General features: G+C 38.6%; 1 protein-coding gene and 1 long non-coding RNA gene across 2 annotated transcripts in view; one reads left to right on the top strand and one right to left on the bottom strand.

Moving 5' to 3' along the window:
* Positions 1 to 4,065, bottom strand: part of LOC132099087 (proton myo-inositol cotransporter-like) — a 99,815-nt gene extending 95,750 nt beyond the window's left edge. Inside the window, exon 1 of the mRNA XM_059505528.1 lies at positions 3,195 to 4,065. Coding sequence (XP_059361511.1) covers positions 3,195 to 3,729 — 535 coding nt within the window. The 5' untranslated portion in view covers positions 3,730 to 4,065. The remainder of the gene's footprint in view (positions 1 to 3,194) is intronic.
* A 1,599-nt stretch (positions 4,066 to 5,664) lies between these two features.
* On the top strand, positions 5,665 to 7,519 carry LOC132098412 (uncharacterized). Its single transcript, XR_009422911.1, has 3 exons — positions 5,665 to 5,690; positions 6,556 to 6,838; positions 7,244 to 7,519. It is a non-coding gene; the product is annotated as an uncharacterized LOC132098412 (long non-coding RNA).
* The last annotated feature ends 9,413 nt before the right edge of the window (positions 7,520 to 16,932 follow it).

Below are 16,932 nucleotides of genomic sequence, written 5' to 3'. Positions count from 1 at the left end.
GTGAATACTCAACGAAGAGACATGAGAGAGATATCTATAGAAAGCTTGACATGTCTACTTTTAAACTAAACAAGTGCTGCCGAAAACAAATATTTTGTGATAAAGTAATCCATATGAAAACAATGCGATGTCCGTTTTTCACATCTCCCTTCATTATATCTAATGTGACCACGCCCCCGCACTGAACGCGCTATTCAGATTCAAACTGAAGCGCGCGGCTTGAATACGCCCATAACAGAAGAAAAAGCAGCCAGACTGTTCTTCATGTTCTTTTATTTTACTGTTTGCTTCGCGGTGAGAGAAATAAGACACAAATCACCCCAAAAAGATGTGCTGTGGTTGAGGATTTGAGAAATGGATTTCCTCAGAAAAAAAAGAATTAAGTCCTCTATTCAGCAGAGATCATAAACATGAGTAAGTCTCTTTTTATTTATTTATATACTTGTACTAGTTTTCACATAACGTGTAAACATTTTACTAGTTAGACTTTTTCCAAACTATAATTCCTGACTAAATGTATAATTAAGTGAAATATTATGAAGTTTCAATAACAATATGCAATACTATACCATTCAAAAGCTTGATGTAAATAATATAAATGTAACAAATAAATGTAACTGTAACAAATGTTACAAAAAATGGTGTTCTTTTAATTTATCCCCCCTAAAAAAACTGAAAAATATTCTCAGCTCTTTTCAACATTAATAATAATAATAATGATGATAATAATAACAATAAATGTTTTTTTTTTTTTTTTTGTAGAAAATAAGATTGTTAAAAAGGATTTCTGAAGGATTGTGTGACTAGAGTAATGATGCAAAAAAAAAATAGTTTGAAAGTCAGCTTTGATTGTTAATAAACTGTTTAACTGCTCCCCCAAGTGGATATTAAATTATGTTGTGGGATAATTAAATAAATATATTATATATTATATATATTATATATAAATATATTCTAAATAAACTATAAACATAAAATTATATACATTTATTTTGTCCGCACATTCTTTCTTGTAACTCTTCCCTCTCAGTGGCACAGATGACTGAAAGGCTCATTATGCAGCTCATTATGCAGGCCTTTGTCTTCTCAGGTGTAAATCACAATGATATTCATGATAGTTGACGCCTACTCGCATATGACTTTTACCAACAAAAAGTGTCTTAGAAAATTTAAATCAATATATCTTTTTCTGTAAGTGAGTAAACAAGATGATTTTCACATAATTTAGAAAGAAAAATTCTAGGCTACAAGCTCCAGTTCTCAAAAATCCCGGGAACCATTGTTCTTTATGTGTCTTTTTGCCTTATTCAAGTGTTTTAACATTTTTAGTTTTTCACTAACGACGCATAACATTTTTTTCTCAAAAACACAATCATGTACATACATGCATTTCACATATTATTATAGCCCAGTTTGGGCTGATTACAGTAAGATTGAATCATGAGACAAGCCAGAATCCACATGTCCTGGTGCTTGGTGACAAGGAAAACTCCTCCAAAGTTGTTATTATTTTAAACTGGGAGCTGATGGAACAGGAGATGATACTACAAGCAGTCCGCAAGTGGGACCGCTCACGAGGACTTGCGGGAACCTGCGGGAACCTGGGGGTAGGACAGACGAGGCGAGAGAAAAGGAGATGGAAGGAGGAGCGACAGAGACGAGAGAGGGGAGAGAGGAAAAAATAAAAAATAAATTCCGGTTCCCAGACGCACTGCTGCTCGGCCCTCCACCAGCTGGGTGATCTCCTCTGCGGTGCCTGGCGGTGGCACTGGACGGCCCTCGGTGGACGGCACGACACTCCTCCGCCGCCCGGTGGACGGCGACGGCTCCTCCGGTTTTGGGCAGCCGGCAGAAGTCCCCCGTTCCCTGCTCCTCCCTGTTCAGGCGGACAACAGCAGGCTCAGGCTCTCTGGCGAACGGCGCCGACTCCTCCGCTCCCTCACGGATGGCAGCCGCCCCTCCACATCGCGGGCGGTTGGTAGCGAGCTCGCCCGTCCCCGGCAACTCACTCCAGCCCAACGCCTCGAGCGTCCATGGTGGCACACTCCTCGCCTGCTCGATGGCACCGCGGATTCACCACAGCGGCGAGGGATCTTCAGCAGCGCGTCCCTCCTTCTCCCGGGTTTCGGCACAACTGTAATAATAAAAACTCCATAATCATCGGGAAGAAGGAGGCGGGAACCAGCGGACAATCAACGGAAAACTTTAATGATCAAAATAAACACAAAACAGCGCAACAGCCCCTCACAGACGACTGATGCGCACAAAATAAAACCAAAACATAAAATAAAATAAAGCCCAGGCCTGGTCCTCTCTCGTCCTTCACTGTCGTCGGTCCAGTTTTATATCCTTCCATCTCCTCTGTGGGACTCGAGACGCTCGTGTTCCCACATCCCTCGGCCCCGCCCCACTCGTCACAGTGTTATTTGCATATTAAAATATAATCTGTAATTTACAACAATGTAGTTTCAAAATATGGTTGTATTAAGTAATTTTTTTTATAAAAATACTGATATTAATTAATATAAATAATTAACTCAACTGTTGGGTAACTTTTAACTCAACAGGATTTTAACCCAATGGGTTGGGTGGGAAGGGATGGGAAGGTGCTATACCAACCCATAGTTGGGTTACAGGTTGGGATATTTTTAACCCAACATTTTTTAGTGTATATATATATATATATATATATATATATATATATATATATATATATATATATTATACATCATATATATATATATATATATATATATATTATACATCATATATTTTATTATATATTTTATACACCATCTGAAAGTTGAATTAATAAACTTTCCATCGATGCATGGTTTGTTAGGATAGGACAATATTTGATACAAGTATTTGAAAATCTGGAATCTGAGGGTGCAAAAAAATCAAAATATTGAGAAAATCACCTTTAAAGTTGTCCAAATTAGCCATGCATATTACTAATAAAAAATATGTTTTGATATATTTACAGTAGGAAATTTACTAAATATCTTCATGATCTTTACTTAACACACACACATATATACATACATACATATACATACATATAGTTTAAAACCCAATTAAAGCTCAAAGACAATATAATAGAGCAAGGCCCCAAACAACCTTACGTTTACTATAATAACTTTTCTGACATCAACACTGAATGAATCCGCATCGGTCAGGTGTGTCTCACTTACCCAGCCCAAGTCCAACTATGAGCCGTCCAACCAACAGTGCCTCCTTATTTGGAGCCGATCCCAACACTATCCCCCCAATGGCGAAGGTGAAGCTGGCCGTGAGGATGCACACCCGCCTCCCGAACAGTCCGTTGAGATACCCGCCGAGCAGCGCGGATACCGCCGCCGCGGCAACAGTCCCGGACACCAGCAGCTCCTGCCACAGCGCAGTTATATTCATGTCCCTCTTGAGCAAAAGCATCGCTCCGGACACTACCCCGGTGTCATAGCCGAACAGAAAGCCGCCGATAGCGGAGAACACGGCCAGGACGTAGACGAAACCCGGCGTGACATCTTGCTGGAACTGTTTGCGCGCCGCGCGTTCAAGGTCCTCGGGCGCGGGAGACGCTGCTGAGGGACCAGCACTGCTGAGGCTGGGGCTTGACGGAGCCTTGATTAGACTTCGCTCCCCATCATCCGACGCTCGCTTCCTCCTCTCACCCATCAGATTGCTCATACTACGCAGATAATAGTCATCGCTGGATTTGCAGGACATAAGTGAAAAACCGCAAGAATAAATGTGCACAGTGATTCAAAGAGGATGAACTGGAGAAGTGGACTGATGTGAGTCCAGCTTGAGGTGCTGCTGTGTTGTTGATGTGGTTTAATGAATGGTCTGTCCAGTCTTGACTCCTCACAAGTTGTGTCACTGCTCTGTGCTTTTAGGTCTGAAGGATCAGACAGTGATAAGACTGAAAGTCAAAGGCAGAACTTAGCGTCATCGTGACGTGGGCATGGCGTCACAGAAGTACACACCAACACACACGTGCAGAGAAATACATCTACTCTGACCAAACAGCTTCCTCTTGTAAACAATAATCTCACGGCACTGTAAAAACATTTTAAACAGTATATGTATGAAATGTATTGCACATATCTACTTTTTACAATGAATGTTAAAAAACAACTATTTGTATTTATTTATTTACATGTATAAATAGCACAAATGTTTTCTTGTCTCTCACAAAAACATTAAAAAACTGCTACAGAGAGAATATTTTTGGATTTTTGAACTCAACAGTCTTTTCCCGAAAGGGATGAATGAAGAGATAAACTATTCATGTTTTCTGTAAATGCCTTTATTCTTTTTTAGAGATAAATATTGTTAACTTTTCTATCAAAAGAATTGTGCTTCTATTTGTTCTCTGGGTCTGGGCTGTAGCCCCTCCCTTTGCACCTGTTACTTGTTTCCTGATTATATATCGGGTATTAATTGACTGCATGTCTGTTGTTGATTCATTATGAGCATTGAGAATAGCTGGATGGCTGAAACGTCTGCTCTTGCTCTAATAAAATGATTGATTCTTTTTGTTAAAGACTTTGTCTAGTTTTTCAGAGTGCGAACCATCAACAGTCTCTTCTACATTTTACTGGTTTTCACGCATCTGGACTTAAAACAAGCTTTCATCTGAGCGCAACAATATTCCCTTGTCCTCACAAAAACATTTACATAAATTAATTAATTATGTTAAATTATAATGGTTAAATTAAGCATATTCAATTATTTAAAAATGAATTAAAAATACAAAATAATATTTAAAAAATAATAATTTGTTATTTAAATTTAAATAATAATAATAATAATTATATTAGACATTTTAAAGCATTTAAATGGCCAAATATGACTATTTTTTCTACACCCCCAGGATATCTGTTCCATTTATACAAGATTTACTATGAGTGAGACAGGGGTAGCTGCAGCCTGAAGCAATGGGCGTGCCAAAAGGTAGGGGCGTGCCAAAAGGTTTCTCATTGGTGAAAGGAGTTTTACTGTGCTGGCCAATCAGCAGTAAATATACATTTACGTAATTTCCTTAGACAAGGCGGCGGCGATAAGACGTGTGGTAATTATTCATCGTTTATAAGTTTATCTATACTTTATATACCACAAATATGTATATTAAAGGAGCATTGCGTAGGTTCTGAAATTTCTAACCGTTACTGACACCGGTGGTCGTTAGAGGAACTGCAGCCAGTCTCATGCTCGTTCTCAGTGCGCAAGCTCTTTTTTTTACTTACGAGGAGTGTCCGTGGGTGCCTGAATTGTGCTGGAGGCTGGTCGCTTCTTTCCATCCGCAGAGTCCATTTGAAAACACTATTGCCGGTGCTTACTATAATGGCTGGCGTGCCGTACGGTTGTAAGCCCAAGTAGATGAGAAGGCGCATGACGTCACATTTTGTGAATTTTCGCGCCAATTCGGGCCTCACTCCTCCACACACAATTGAACCTACAGGCTGATAGAGGCAACCGTAGTGGACAGTCGAGGTGTTATTCTTTTTTTTACATCATGGTTGGCTCATACATGTACAAATGAAAGCTCTATCTTAAAATTGTTTTTAAGTAAAAACCTCCACATAGCTCCTTTAAGATAAGTTTGTTACAATACGATCATAATTTTTCCTTTGCGTTATATCTTGCAGCTTTAGTAATTAGTTTATTGTTGTTGACAGACATATGTACAGTGAGACAAAACGATGACCGAACTGACGGCGAATCCTTCAGAGATGATAGTTTATATCTGCGTCCTTTTTGTACAAAACACAATATTGTAGTAACAAGATGTTGTAATCTTTATTTGCTGGAAAATGACAATCAGTCAAGTTTGTGTTTTAAGCACATCTGACACATCCCTACACCTGAAATGTAAAGCAGAACGTGCTCCACTTGCAGGTTATTGTAGAATATGTAAGCACACTGCCATGCATAATTTATTTTTGCACTGTTAATCAATTTTACATTTTCACTTAGTGCAGGTTAATGTAAGGAAGATAATGTAAGGAAGATATTTAAATCCTTTTTGTATGTACTCCACTTCTTCACTGCCTGACCATCATCTTAATGTTTATGAAGTTCAATGTTTTTATTATTTTTTATATCTAAAGGACCTTGTTCAGTAAGTATTTAGATGTTTTTCATATCTGTCACGGTCTACGCATGATCTGTTTCTGTTGTTCTGATGAAGGAAACTTGTGTTGGGGAGGATTCAATGTCTGTTGAGGCACATGTGAATGTGCTACAAAGTGAGTATCAGAAACACATCCAGACACATGGACTGTCAAAGACCACACGACAGGAACATTCTCCTGGAGACGTTGAGAAAGCACAGAAGGAATCTCTGTGGAGGATGTACTCAAAAAAAACACATACTTAAGGACACCTGCTGGAGTGAGTATATTAAAGAAAAAACTCATCAACTGTAAAATATCTTGTTTCAAATCTTTTCAGGTGATATTTTATTCTTCTGTACCTTTTTAGCCCATCTGTTAAAAATTTAAAGCTATAGTTTTAGAAAACAATGCAAGATTTATCAGTGTATACAAGAACATGAAATGCATTGTATATTGTGAACCTTATACATTAGCTTCTGATTGTTTCTGCAGTTCTGCAGTGTATGTAGCTACACTGTCTGAGCCAAAGAGAATGCAACAGAATCTGATGAATCTGAAAAGTGTTTTCCTTTTTTTTCTCATTATTATTATTATTGTTGTTATTATTCTTTTTATTTATTTATTTTATGAAAGGGGGACCCGGCTACACCTTTCCTACCATACACCTGATGGATACTGACTGTAAAATGGCAATCATAGGAGGAGGGCTCAGTGTGGTGACAGAAGATGGAATAGACGTGTGTCAGTGCACCAACCTTTGATGAAGCTTCATAACAGCCTTCTGGATGTATTTTGCTTTCAACATTGCATATCCACCACACCTGAGAAAAACTTTCCTTCAGAGGGACATTGTCAACAGTAGAAGATGGAGGCAAGCACTGTCAGTAACCCTCTTCTTTATTTTAACCCTCTCGTCAGTAACTCTTTTATTAGATCCTCATGCCTTGACTGTACCATTGCCCAAAGTGCACTCGAAGGACATTCACTCTTTTGAAGTTAACCCAACATGTTGGAGTTGTACATGCACATTAACCAAATAGCTTGCTCTACTCTTTTTCTATTCTGTTTTCTTTTTATTTATTACATTATTTAAAAGCCCTTGCTACGTGCACTGTGTTAAGCTAACTGAGACTTGTTATAGCTCTTATATGTCATTGCTCTTTTTGTTGTTTTTGATTGCTTCAACTCTGTCCTCATTTGTAAGTCGATTTGAATAAAAGCGTCTGCTAAATGAATAAATGTAAATATTAGTATAACCTGTGGTATAGATGAGTGCCAGTCAACTTTTTTGTGATTCCATTCTTTTAGAAACCATGCACAGGAAGCATGTACTTTTGGTACTCAGTGAAGAGTCAGTAGTACAGTTGTATTATAATATAATAAAGAAGGCTCTGGCTGCAGACTTGCACTCTAGATATTTTATTCTACTTATTGGTTACGTCTTGTTTGAATCTCTCAACATTTGTTTTTCTCTTGTGTAGGTATGGTTTCTCTTGTACATCTGTCAGTCCAGATGTGAGGAAGACATACAGAGTGGAGCTGGAGCTCAGTAGATGTGTGATGGCTGTAGATACTGTGGTCTTGGAAAGAAGGGATCTTCACAATTTTTCAATTCAGACAAAGAGTTTGCTGGATTCTGTTCTATGGACTGCTACTACAGAATGAATTTATGAATGAGTGGTTTATCTATCTATCTATCTATCTATCTATCTATCTATCTATCTATCTATCTATCTATCTATCTATCTATCTATCTATCTATCTATCTATCTATCTTTTTACTTGAATTGGTGACTGAAACCTAAATAAATGTTTCAGTGGATAAAGCTGTGTCTGTTTGCTTAATTGGTTAATGTCACTTAAAACAAGGTTACTTAACTCTTCTGACTAATTTTTTAATTTATTAGTTTTTTAATTTTTACTAATTTTTCTCTATCAGGCAAAACCTAGTTTTCTAGTGTAACACTTTACAATAAAGTTTCATTTGTTGACTGATGTATTAACTAACATTAACTATGAGCAATACATTTGATACGGTATTTATTAAACTTTGTTAGTTAATAAACATACAGCTGTACGTTGTTTGTTCTTGTTAGTTCACTAATGTTAACAAATACAGCTGACTTTAAGTGACTTTAACTTAAGAACAGCAAGTGGAACTAACCATGTTACGTTTGTATTCTCAAAAATAATTGTAATCTTTTTTTGATTATTGATAAACTAAGACCTAAAAGTGCGGTGGTGATTACGTCAGTAAGCCGTTTTGAAGGTACTTTCGAAAGTAATTTAAAATAATATTATTTACATCATTAACGCTGTTTTTACATTGGATGAATTTCAATTGGTTTTATAGGATTATGTGTTTAATTTATCGCTTTCTATTAATCTATAGGCCAATAGCGATTAAGAGTATGGCTTGCCTTTAGGCGGAACAGCCAGTTTTCGCTAAACCTTTTGCAGCGCTCCCTACCTTTCTTTCCACCAATGAGAAACCTTTCGACACGCCCACCTTTTGCCCCGCCCATTGCTCCAGGCTGCAGTTGTCCCTACTTGCTATGAGGGACTGTTTCCACGTAGTGTCACGGTGTCTGGTATGTGTTTCCCTGGGTGTCCACTAGTGGTCTCACTTCCCCATAGGCACCTAACCGAAGGCACTTCATTTCCCACAAAGCCTTGTCCCTTCATCAACGTAATTGCGCACCTGTTAATTGCAATCAGGTGCCTTCACTTTCATCGTCATTATCCTGTCTATTTAAACCGGTCTGTTTTCTGTCTGTGTCATGGAGTCCTTATTTTCCGTCACCCAGTTTCCTCGCGTCCCTTGTGGTTCTAGTTTCTTGTTTCCTTGTTTGTTTCATGTTCTGACTGCTTACCTGGATTTTGACCTTTGCTTACTGGATTTTGATTTTTGGATTACCCAATAAACACACACTGCTCTTGGATCTCTCGTCTCCTGTGTCCTGATCGTAACAGAAGGACTCCATCCGATCAGATTCAGCGGGGTGTGATTTTGTCTCCATTCCCCAGCCAGCATGGAGGTGCGGAGGAGAAGATTCAGTAAATTAACCACCCTCCGTCATGAGCAAAGTCAAGTCACCAGTGTTCTTCATGGGCAAAGGCAAGTCCCCATTGATCTTCATGAGCAAATGCAAGTCACCATTGATCTTCATGGGCAGAGTCAAGTCACCAATGATCTTCCTGAATCCAGTCAAAACACCACGGAACTACCAGAGCCTCCCCATGTCTCTGCGGAACTACCAGAGCCTCCCCACGTCTCTGCTGAACTACCAGAGCCTCCGCACATCTCTGCTGAACTACCAGAACCTCTCCACGTCTCTGAACTACCAGAGCCTCTCCTCGTCTCTGCGGAACTTCCAGAGCCTCATCACGTCTCAGCCGAACTCTCTGAGCGCTCGACTTATCCTGTCGTGGCCACGAGGCCACCCTTAACCTGTTCATGTTCTCTGTTTCAGACTTGCCTAACCAGACTTGCTCTCCTGTGTCATCGATCCCACTGTGGTGGTCTTCGGCGCCGCCCTGGTGGTCTCCTGGCTCAACCGCACTGCTGTGGTGGTCTTCTGTGCCACCCTGGTGGGCTTCTGTCTCGACCGCACGGCTGTGGTGGTCTTCTGCGCTGCCCTGGTGGGCTTCAGTCTTGCCCGCATGGCTGTGGTGGTCTTCTGCGCCTCCCTGGTGGGCTTCTGTCTCAACCGCACGGATGTGGTGGTCTTCTGCGCCACCCTGGTGGGCTTCTGTCTCGACCGCACGGCTCCAGTTCCACCTAATCCACCCAGGTTACTTGTCCTGCCGGCTCGGCCCTGGGCCCCGAACTTTCTGTTTCCTCCTGGTCTTGTGTTTTTGTTTCTTTTTTTTCTCTCTGTTTCCTTCTGTGGACCTGCCCCTCCGTCCCTCCCCATTGTTCTCCACCGGTCCTCCTGGTTTCCTTGTTGTTTTCATTTTTTCCTGTTTCTGTTTCCCTCTGTGGACCTGGCCCTCCGTCCTTTCCCCTGATCCTCCGCCGGTCCACCTCCCTCCTGGTCTGTGTTCCTTGGTTTGTTCTTGTGTTCAGGTGGCACATCTGGTAGCTGCTCCGTAGAGGAGGGGGTAATGTCACGGTGTCTGATCTGTGTTTCCCTTGGTGTCCACTAGTGGACTCACTTCCCCATAGGCACCTCACCGCAGGCACTTAATTTCCCACAAAGCCTTGTCCCTTCATCACCGTAATTGCACACCTGTTAATTGCTCTCAGGTGCCTTCACTTTCATCATCATTATCCTGTCTATTTAAACCGGTCTGTTTTCTGTCTGTGACATGGAGTCCTTATTTTCAGTCACCCAGTTTCCTAGTTTCTTGTTTCTTGTTTGTTTCATGTTCTGACTGCTTACCTGGATTTTGACCTTTGCTTACTGGATTTTGATTTTTGGATTACCCAATGAACACACACTGTACTTGGATCTCTTGTCTCCTGTGTCCCAATCGTAACACATAGCCTATATAAATATAGCTCTCTAATATATAGATATTTATATATTTAATTTACAGTGGACAGTGAGTGTACATGAAGTAGAAAGTAATTTATGTTATTGTTGAAGATGTAACTTCTTTATTAGTGTTTTACTTAGGCTAATATTTTCTATCAACACCCAGTTCAGACTAAAGTAATATTGTCCACTCTCTTATTTTTTCTACCCTATTATTTTTGCAATAATTACATAATTTCAGAAAATGATAATAATTCAGTGTCAATGAAAATGTATTGGAGTATCAATAATGCATTACTCATTAAAAAAACAAAAAAGATTTTTCTCAATTTTACAGTATCCAAAAGGCACTAAATTGGAATGCGAAATTTTAAATTACAAGCAGCTTTATTCCTCAACCATTTGGTCAAGGAAATTAAATGTTTAAAATGTTTTATTTGCAGTGTCTACTGCAGAAAAACAAAATATTTCTGATAGAGGTTACACATTTTGGTTAACTAATTTGACTGCCTCATATTCCATGTTAATTGCTTGCATAATTGTTTTTGGAACCTGAAGAATTAAATTAACGTATGCATCAAATTAAATAATGTGTTAAATTCAGTTTAGTCTTCTTGAAGATAAACAAAATCATTGTTTTCATTCATAAAAGACAATGTTCAGGATTTCAGGACATTTAATTTCCTCTACACAGCTCTGAGGTTCAATAAACCAATCAGAGTGTCATCTCCCATTCCCTTTAAGAGCGAGATGTGCTCGCGCCATGGCGGATCGCTATTTAGCAGGGGGGCAGGGTTTCATATTTTATTGAAGCACCCCTGGGTGCCGCCATTGGCTAGAGGACCCCCACCTGCTGTTAGAATTCCATTGACTCCCATTCATTTTGGCGTCACTTTGACAGCAAATAACTTTACATCTGAGGCATTTAAAGACTCAATTTTTCCAATAATTATTTCTAAAGAAACACGAAACACAGCCATAAAAGGTAAAAGATTTGATAAATAGAACCATATGTATGAAATGTATTGAACATGGGCACGCCTTCAGAAGCACTGTATAAAATAGAGAACCGACACAGACTCGACAGACTGTTCTGCAGAGCTTTCTTGGTTTTATTTTCTCTTGAAAATAAAATCTTTTTTCTGGAAACAAAACCCAGAGACTGTGTGATTCCTCAGATCCATGGCAGACGAAAATACACTACAATGGTAACCTGACCTTGTTCAGGAAGATCATTGGTGACTTGACTTTGCTCATGAAGATCATTGGTGACTTGACTTTGCCCATGAAGATCATTGGTGACTTGACTTTGCCCATGAAGATCATTGGTGCCTTGACTTTGCCCAGGAAAATCATTGGTGACTTGATTTTGCCCATGAAGATCATTGGTGACTTGACTTGACTCATGAGGTCTAACTGTGGTTTTGCTTGACTCATTGGTGTTAATGGTGACTTGACCTGACTCTGGAGGGACCACGGGGACCTGACTCGACTCTGGCAAGTCTCCTGTGGCTGCCATCTTGTGCAGTGGCGCTGTGCCGGTGGCCATCTTGGGCAGTGGCTCTGGCCTAGCGGCCACCTTGTGCTGTGCCGCTGGGCTGGTGGCCATCTTGTGCAGTGGCGCTGGGCCGACGGCCACCTTGTGCAGTCTCCCCATCCGCTCCTCTATGGTGGCTGGGGAACGGATACGAAATCCCACACCGCTGGATCTGGGCATGATGGAGTCCTTCTGTCACGAACGTACACACAGACAGAGAGATCCAATTGCAGTGTTTAATAGGGAGAATCCAAAAATCGTAGTCCAGACAGGCAAGAGGTCAATAATAACAAAAGCAGTCCAAAATCAAGAAACACGAAAACACAAGGGAACAAGAGAAAGCAGGGTGACATAAACCAAGGACTCCATGAAACAGATAGAAACAAACTGGCTTTATATGGACAGGTGAAAACGATGAAAGTGGGGACAGCTGAGTACAATTAACAGTGATAAATGAGACAAAAGCCCTATTCGGACGGGACTAGTTTTTACAGGGGGTCATTAGAGAAATCTGTGTTTCACAGACGTACTTGGTGATTTCAATCCCGTCCGAATGTGCCACGTCTGTGTTTTTCTCACACAACCTCTGTGATAATTCCAGAGCAAATTACCTACTGTTTTTCAGCAAACTCAGCGATCCTCTGAGAAAACGAATCCCGTCCGAATGCGAATGTCTGTGGTTGCCGGTGATATTTTATTTCACAACGCGTTTCCTTGTGTGTTTTGGCCAACATGAATTACCGTAGATGCTCTTACCGCGCACATGTTTGATATATTTGCTTACCGGCAAATAAATAATAATAAAAAAATAATACAAATAATAAAATCAAGAGCAAGATCACGTAAACATTTATGCACTCAGTTACATAATGTTTTACTTACATATGTAACTTTATGAAAATTAAACATACGGTAAGTTAAACTAAAGGAACCACACATTAACATGGTTTAGCTATACTAGCCATTTAGTATTTATTTGTGTAATAATACTAATGGCAATCATTCTGAATGAATGCAATGCACGCATACGGAGAGCGTGATCTCTGTGACCAGATGCACAATTCAGACCCTCCCACCTCTGTAATAAACATGGAGATGTTAGTCCCGTCCGAATTGGTACATGAAAATCTCAGACGTCAGGTGGTAAGAATCGAAACTCAAACGTAGTTTAGAAAACTAGTCCCGTCCGAATAGGGCTAAAGGCTAGTGGAAAATGAAGTGCCTGCAGTGGGGTGACTCTATGGGGAAGTGAGAACACTAGTGGACACCCAGGGTAACACAGACCAGACACTGTGACAGACTGAAAAGTATTTTCCAACAGTCATGGAGAAAACATACTCCAGTAATCTTTGTTTTATTTACTACTTAATAACAGAAAAAATAATAAATGAACAAAACCAAACATATATGTCTAGCTTTTGACTTTTTATTTTTATTTTACATATATAATAATACCATTGAATGTTGTTTTAAACACTTTCAAATGATGTCCTTAACTAGCATTATCTGTTTAGGTAATATTTATTTAATAGTAACCCTCTATCGCAATTTAACAGTCATGTTGCTATAAAGATCTTTTCTGGTTCTTGGCATGTACATGCATAATTGCCTTTGTTTTATCCTAAAGCAGAAGGATGTACTAATTAACCTATTTGAAATAAAATAAATAAATAAATAAATAAATAAAATAAAAGACGTTCTAGCTAACAGGATTTATTTTTGTTAATTTTCTCTTAAAAAAAAGAAGAAACAGTTTTAAAGTTTTGATGATGTTGATATGGAAACATACATCAATAAATAGTCAGGTTTGGGATTAGAGTTACATATAATCTTTAAACACACATTTGAAAGGAGATTAGCATTTTCTGTCATACTCATGAGTAAACCTATAGTAATCCTGTTCATGAAATTAAAATTCCTCATGTTATTCAAATTAGTGAAGTGGATCTCATTTTTAGTCCTAAAAAAGTTCTGCACCAAATGTCTATTGGACACCATGGCTCTGTGAGAGGCAGCAATTTTAGGATTTATCATTGTGTTCTCAGGTTTATCAAAAACATATTTCTATAACTTAATCTAATGGATTAAAGTGATATTTGATTTAAATGAATTTATTGACTGATTATTATTTATTATCCAGTTAATTTTTATTAAACATTATATTATTATTATTATTATTACTGTTATTGTCAATATTATGTTATGTGTATGGATAGATATAAGCGGTACAAATCATTTACAGACCACAGTCATTCTGTGTTTACAGTTTGAGGTAAGAAAGTATTGCATTTTATCTACTTTAATATATAATTGATGATCATACCCAATTATGTAAATAGCATATCTAATAATTGTTAATATTCCTGGGAAATTCCATTTTTTTTTTTAGTCAAATCGCTTGTCACATGTTAAAAAAAATAAATCAACAAACAAAGAGCTGTTGTCCGTCCACTTTGATCTTATTTATTTGGGTTCTTTTTTTTTCAGATGTACACTCACCTAAAGGATTATTAGGAACACCTGTTCACTTTCTCATTAATGCAATTATCTAATCAACCAATCACATGGCAGTTGCTTTAATGCATTTAGGGTAGTGGTCCAGGTCAAGACAATCTCCTGAACTCCAAACTGAATGTCAGAATGGGAAAGAAAGGTGATTTAAGCAATTTTGAGCGTGGCATGGTTGTTGGTGCCAGACGGGCCGGTCGGAGTATTTCACAATCTGCTCAGTTACTGGGATTTTCACGCACAATCATTTCTAGGGTTTACAAAGAATGGTGTGAAAAAGGAAAAACATCCAGCATGTCCTGTGGGTGAAAATTCCTTGTTGATGCTAGAGGTCAGAGGAGAATGGGCCGACTGATTCAAGCTGATAGAAGAGCAACTTTGACTGAAATAACCACTCGTTACAAACGAGGTATGCAGCAAAGCATTTGTGAAGCCACAACACGCACAACCTTGAGGCGGATGTGCTACAACAGCAGAAGACCCCAACGGGTACCACTCATCTCCACTACAAATAGGAAAAAGAGGCTACAATTTGCACAAGCTCACCAAAATTGGACAGCTGAAGACTTTAAAAATGTTGCCTGGTCTGATGAATCTCGATTTCTGTTGAGACATTCAGATGGTAGAGTCAGAATTTGGCGTAAACAGAATGAGAACATGGATCCATCATGCCTTGTTACCACTGTGCAGGCTGCTGGTGGTGGTGTAATGGTGTGGGGGATGTTTTCTTGGCACACTTTAGGCCCCTTAGTGCCAATTGGGCATCATTTAAATGCCATGTCCTACCTGAGCATTGTTTCTGACCATGTCCATCCCTTTATGACCACCATGTACCCATCCTCTGATGGCTACTTCCAGCAGGATAATGCACCATGTCCAGTGTTGTGCTAGTTACTAAGAAATAGTAACTAGTTACAGTTACTAGTTACTTCATTCAAAAACTCAAATATTTTGTTGATTACTTACACCAAAAAGTAATGCATTACTGTTAAAAGTAACTTTTTAGTAACTTTTTTAAAGAACATTCTTTAATGTTCCCATTAATGCCCTTTTATGCGTTATGGTCTATACAAACTTAAACAAGGTAATTTTAAACACTATTTTGATTACGTCCGACCAGCACAAACTAAATATTGTATATCACAAGGATTCCTGAAATAATTAACAAAACACCTGAATAATTTATTCAGAATCAAAAACTAAAGTGGCTTCTGCATCATAAAAGCTGTTGTGCTGAGCCCTTAACAATGTTCCTTTCACAGCTTAAGTATGAAAACTATCAACAATGTACAACATAAAACATTTTGAAATAAATAAATGAAAGCAATCTGAATTATTCAGAATCAATTTCGAGAAACTCAGCACCAAAAAAAAAATTATATTATTGACAACCATAAATTATATGCAATAAAAAGAAAACATAAAAAATATAAATGTTGTTTAAAAATGAAATCTATGTTATCATGCTACCAAGCTGCCTGAAAAGCCGGCAACTCCACAGTAGAGACAGGCTGCATGTTTTCAGCAATGTTTCAACTGTAGGAGAAAAACATACAATCCGTGGCAACGGTATTGCAATCCGTCCCCTCAGTTTATAAACCATGCTCACGAATTCTTAAACCGTTCCATCGGTTAAACAAATTTTCAATCCCTGCGCTCAGAGTATTGAATCCGTACCCACGAAATCATTATCCGTGCGCAGCTTTCGCAATCCCATCCCTCTGATTTATAAACTCACGGTTTTGTGGCTCCGCCCCCACCGGCAGATTAATTTCTTTTTATTAAACGTTATTTTTTATAGTATCATATGAGACCATGATCAGCTTTTTAGAGTTTATTTTACATTAATCACCAATAGGATAAGACACAGCCGCTTGTGTTTTATAGCCTAAAATAAATGCTAAAAAGAAGAAGAAAAATGGGTAAAAAGCAATACAATACAAATAATGTGCCGGTTATGCTGTCATTTCTTTTCTAACTGAATGTAATGTAATAATAGGCCTAATTATTTAATAATAACATTAAAAATGAAGCATGCATCTAACTCTGTTTGGAGCTTAGTATAATAAAATCAACAAAATAAGTCTTAATGTTAAAAAAGATTAGTACACAAACATTTCCAAAACTGTAAAGGGTTATTTAAAAATAAGGCATTAATGAATTATTTTATGACTAACATTTTTAATGTCTTAAGTGCACTCATTGATTAATCCTATTAAATTCATATCATTATTATATATTATTATTATACAGCTTATGCATAAGAAACTTTTATCCAAAACGA

The sequence above is a fragment of the Carassius carassius genome, chromosome 22 (genome assembly GCF_963082965.1).
Source record: "Carassius carassius chromosome 22, fCarCar2.1, whole genome shotgun sequence".
Taxonomy (NCBI): Eukaryota; Metazoa; Chordata; class Actinopteri; order Cypriniformes; family Cyprinidae; genus Carassius; species Carassius carassius.
Note: the sequence above shows the minus strand (reverse complement) of the source record. Positions and strands in the feature narration are given on the sequence as shown.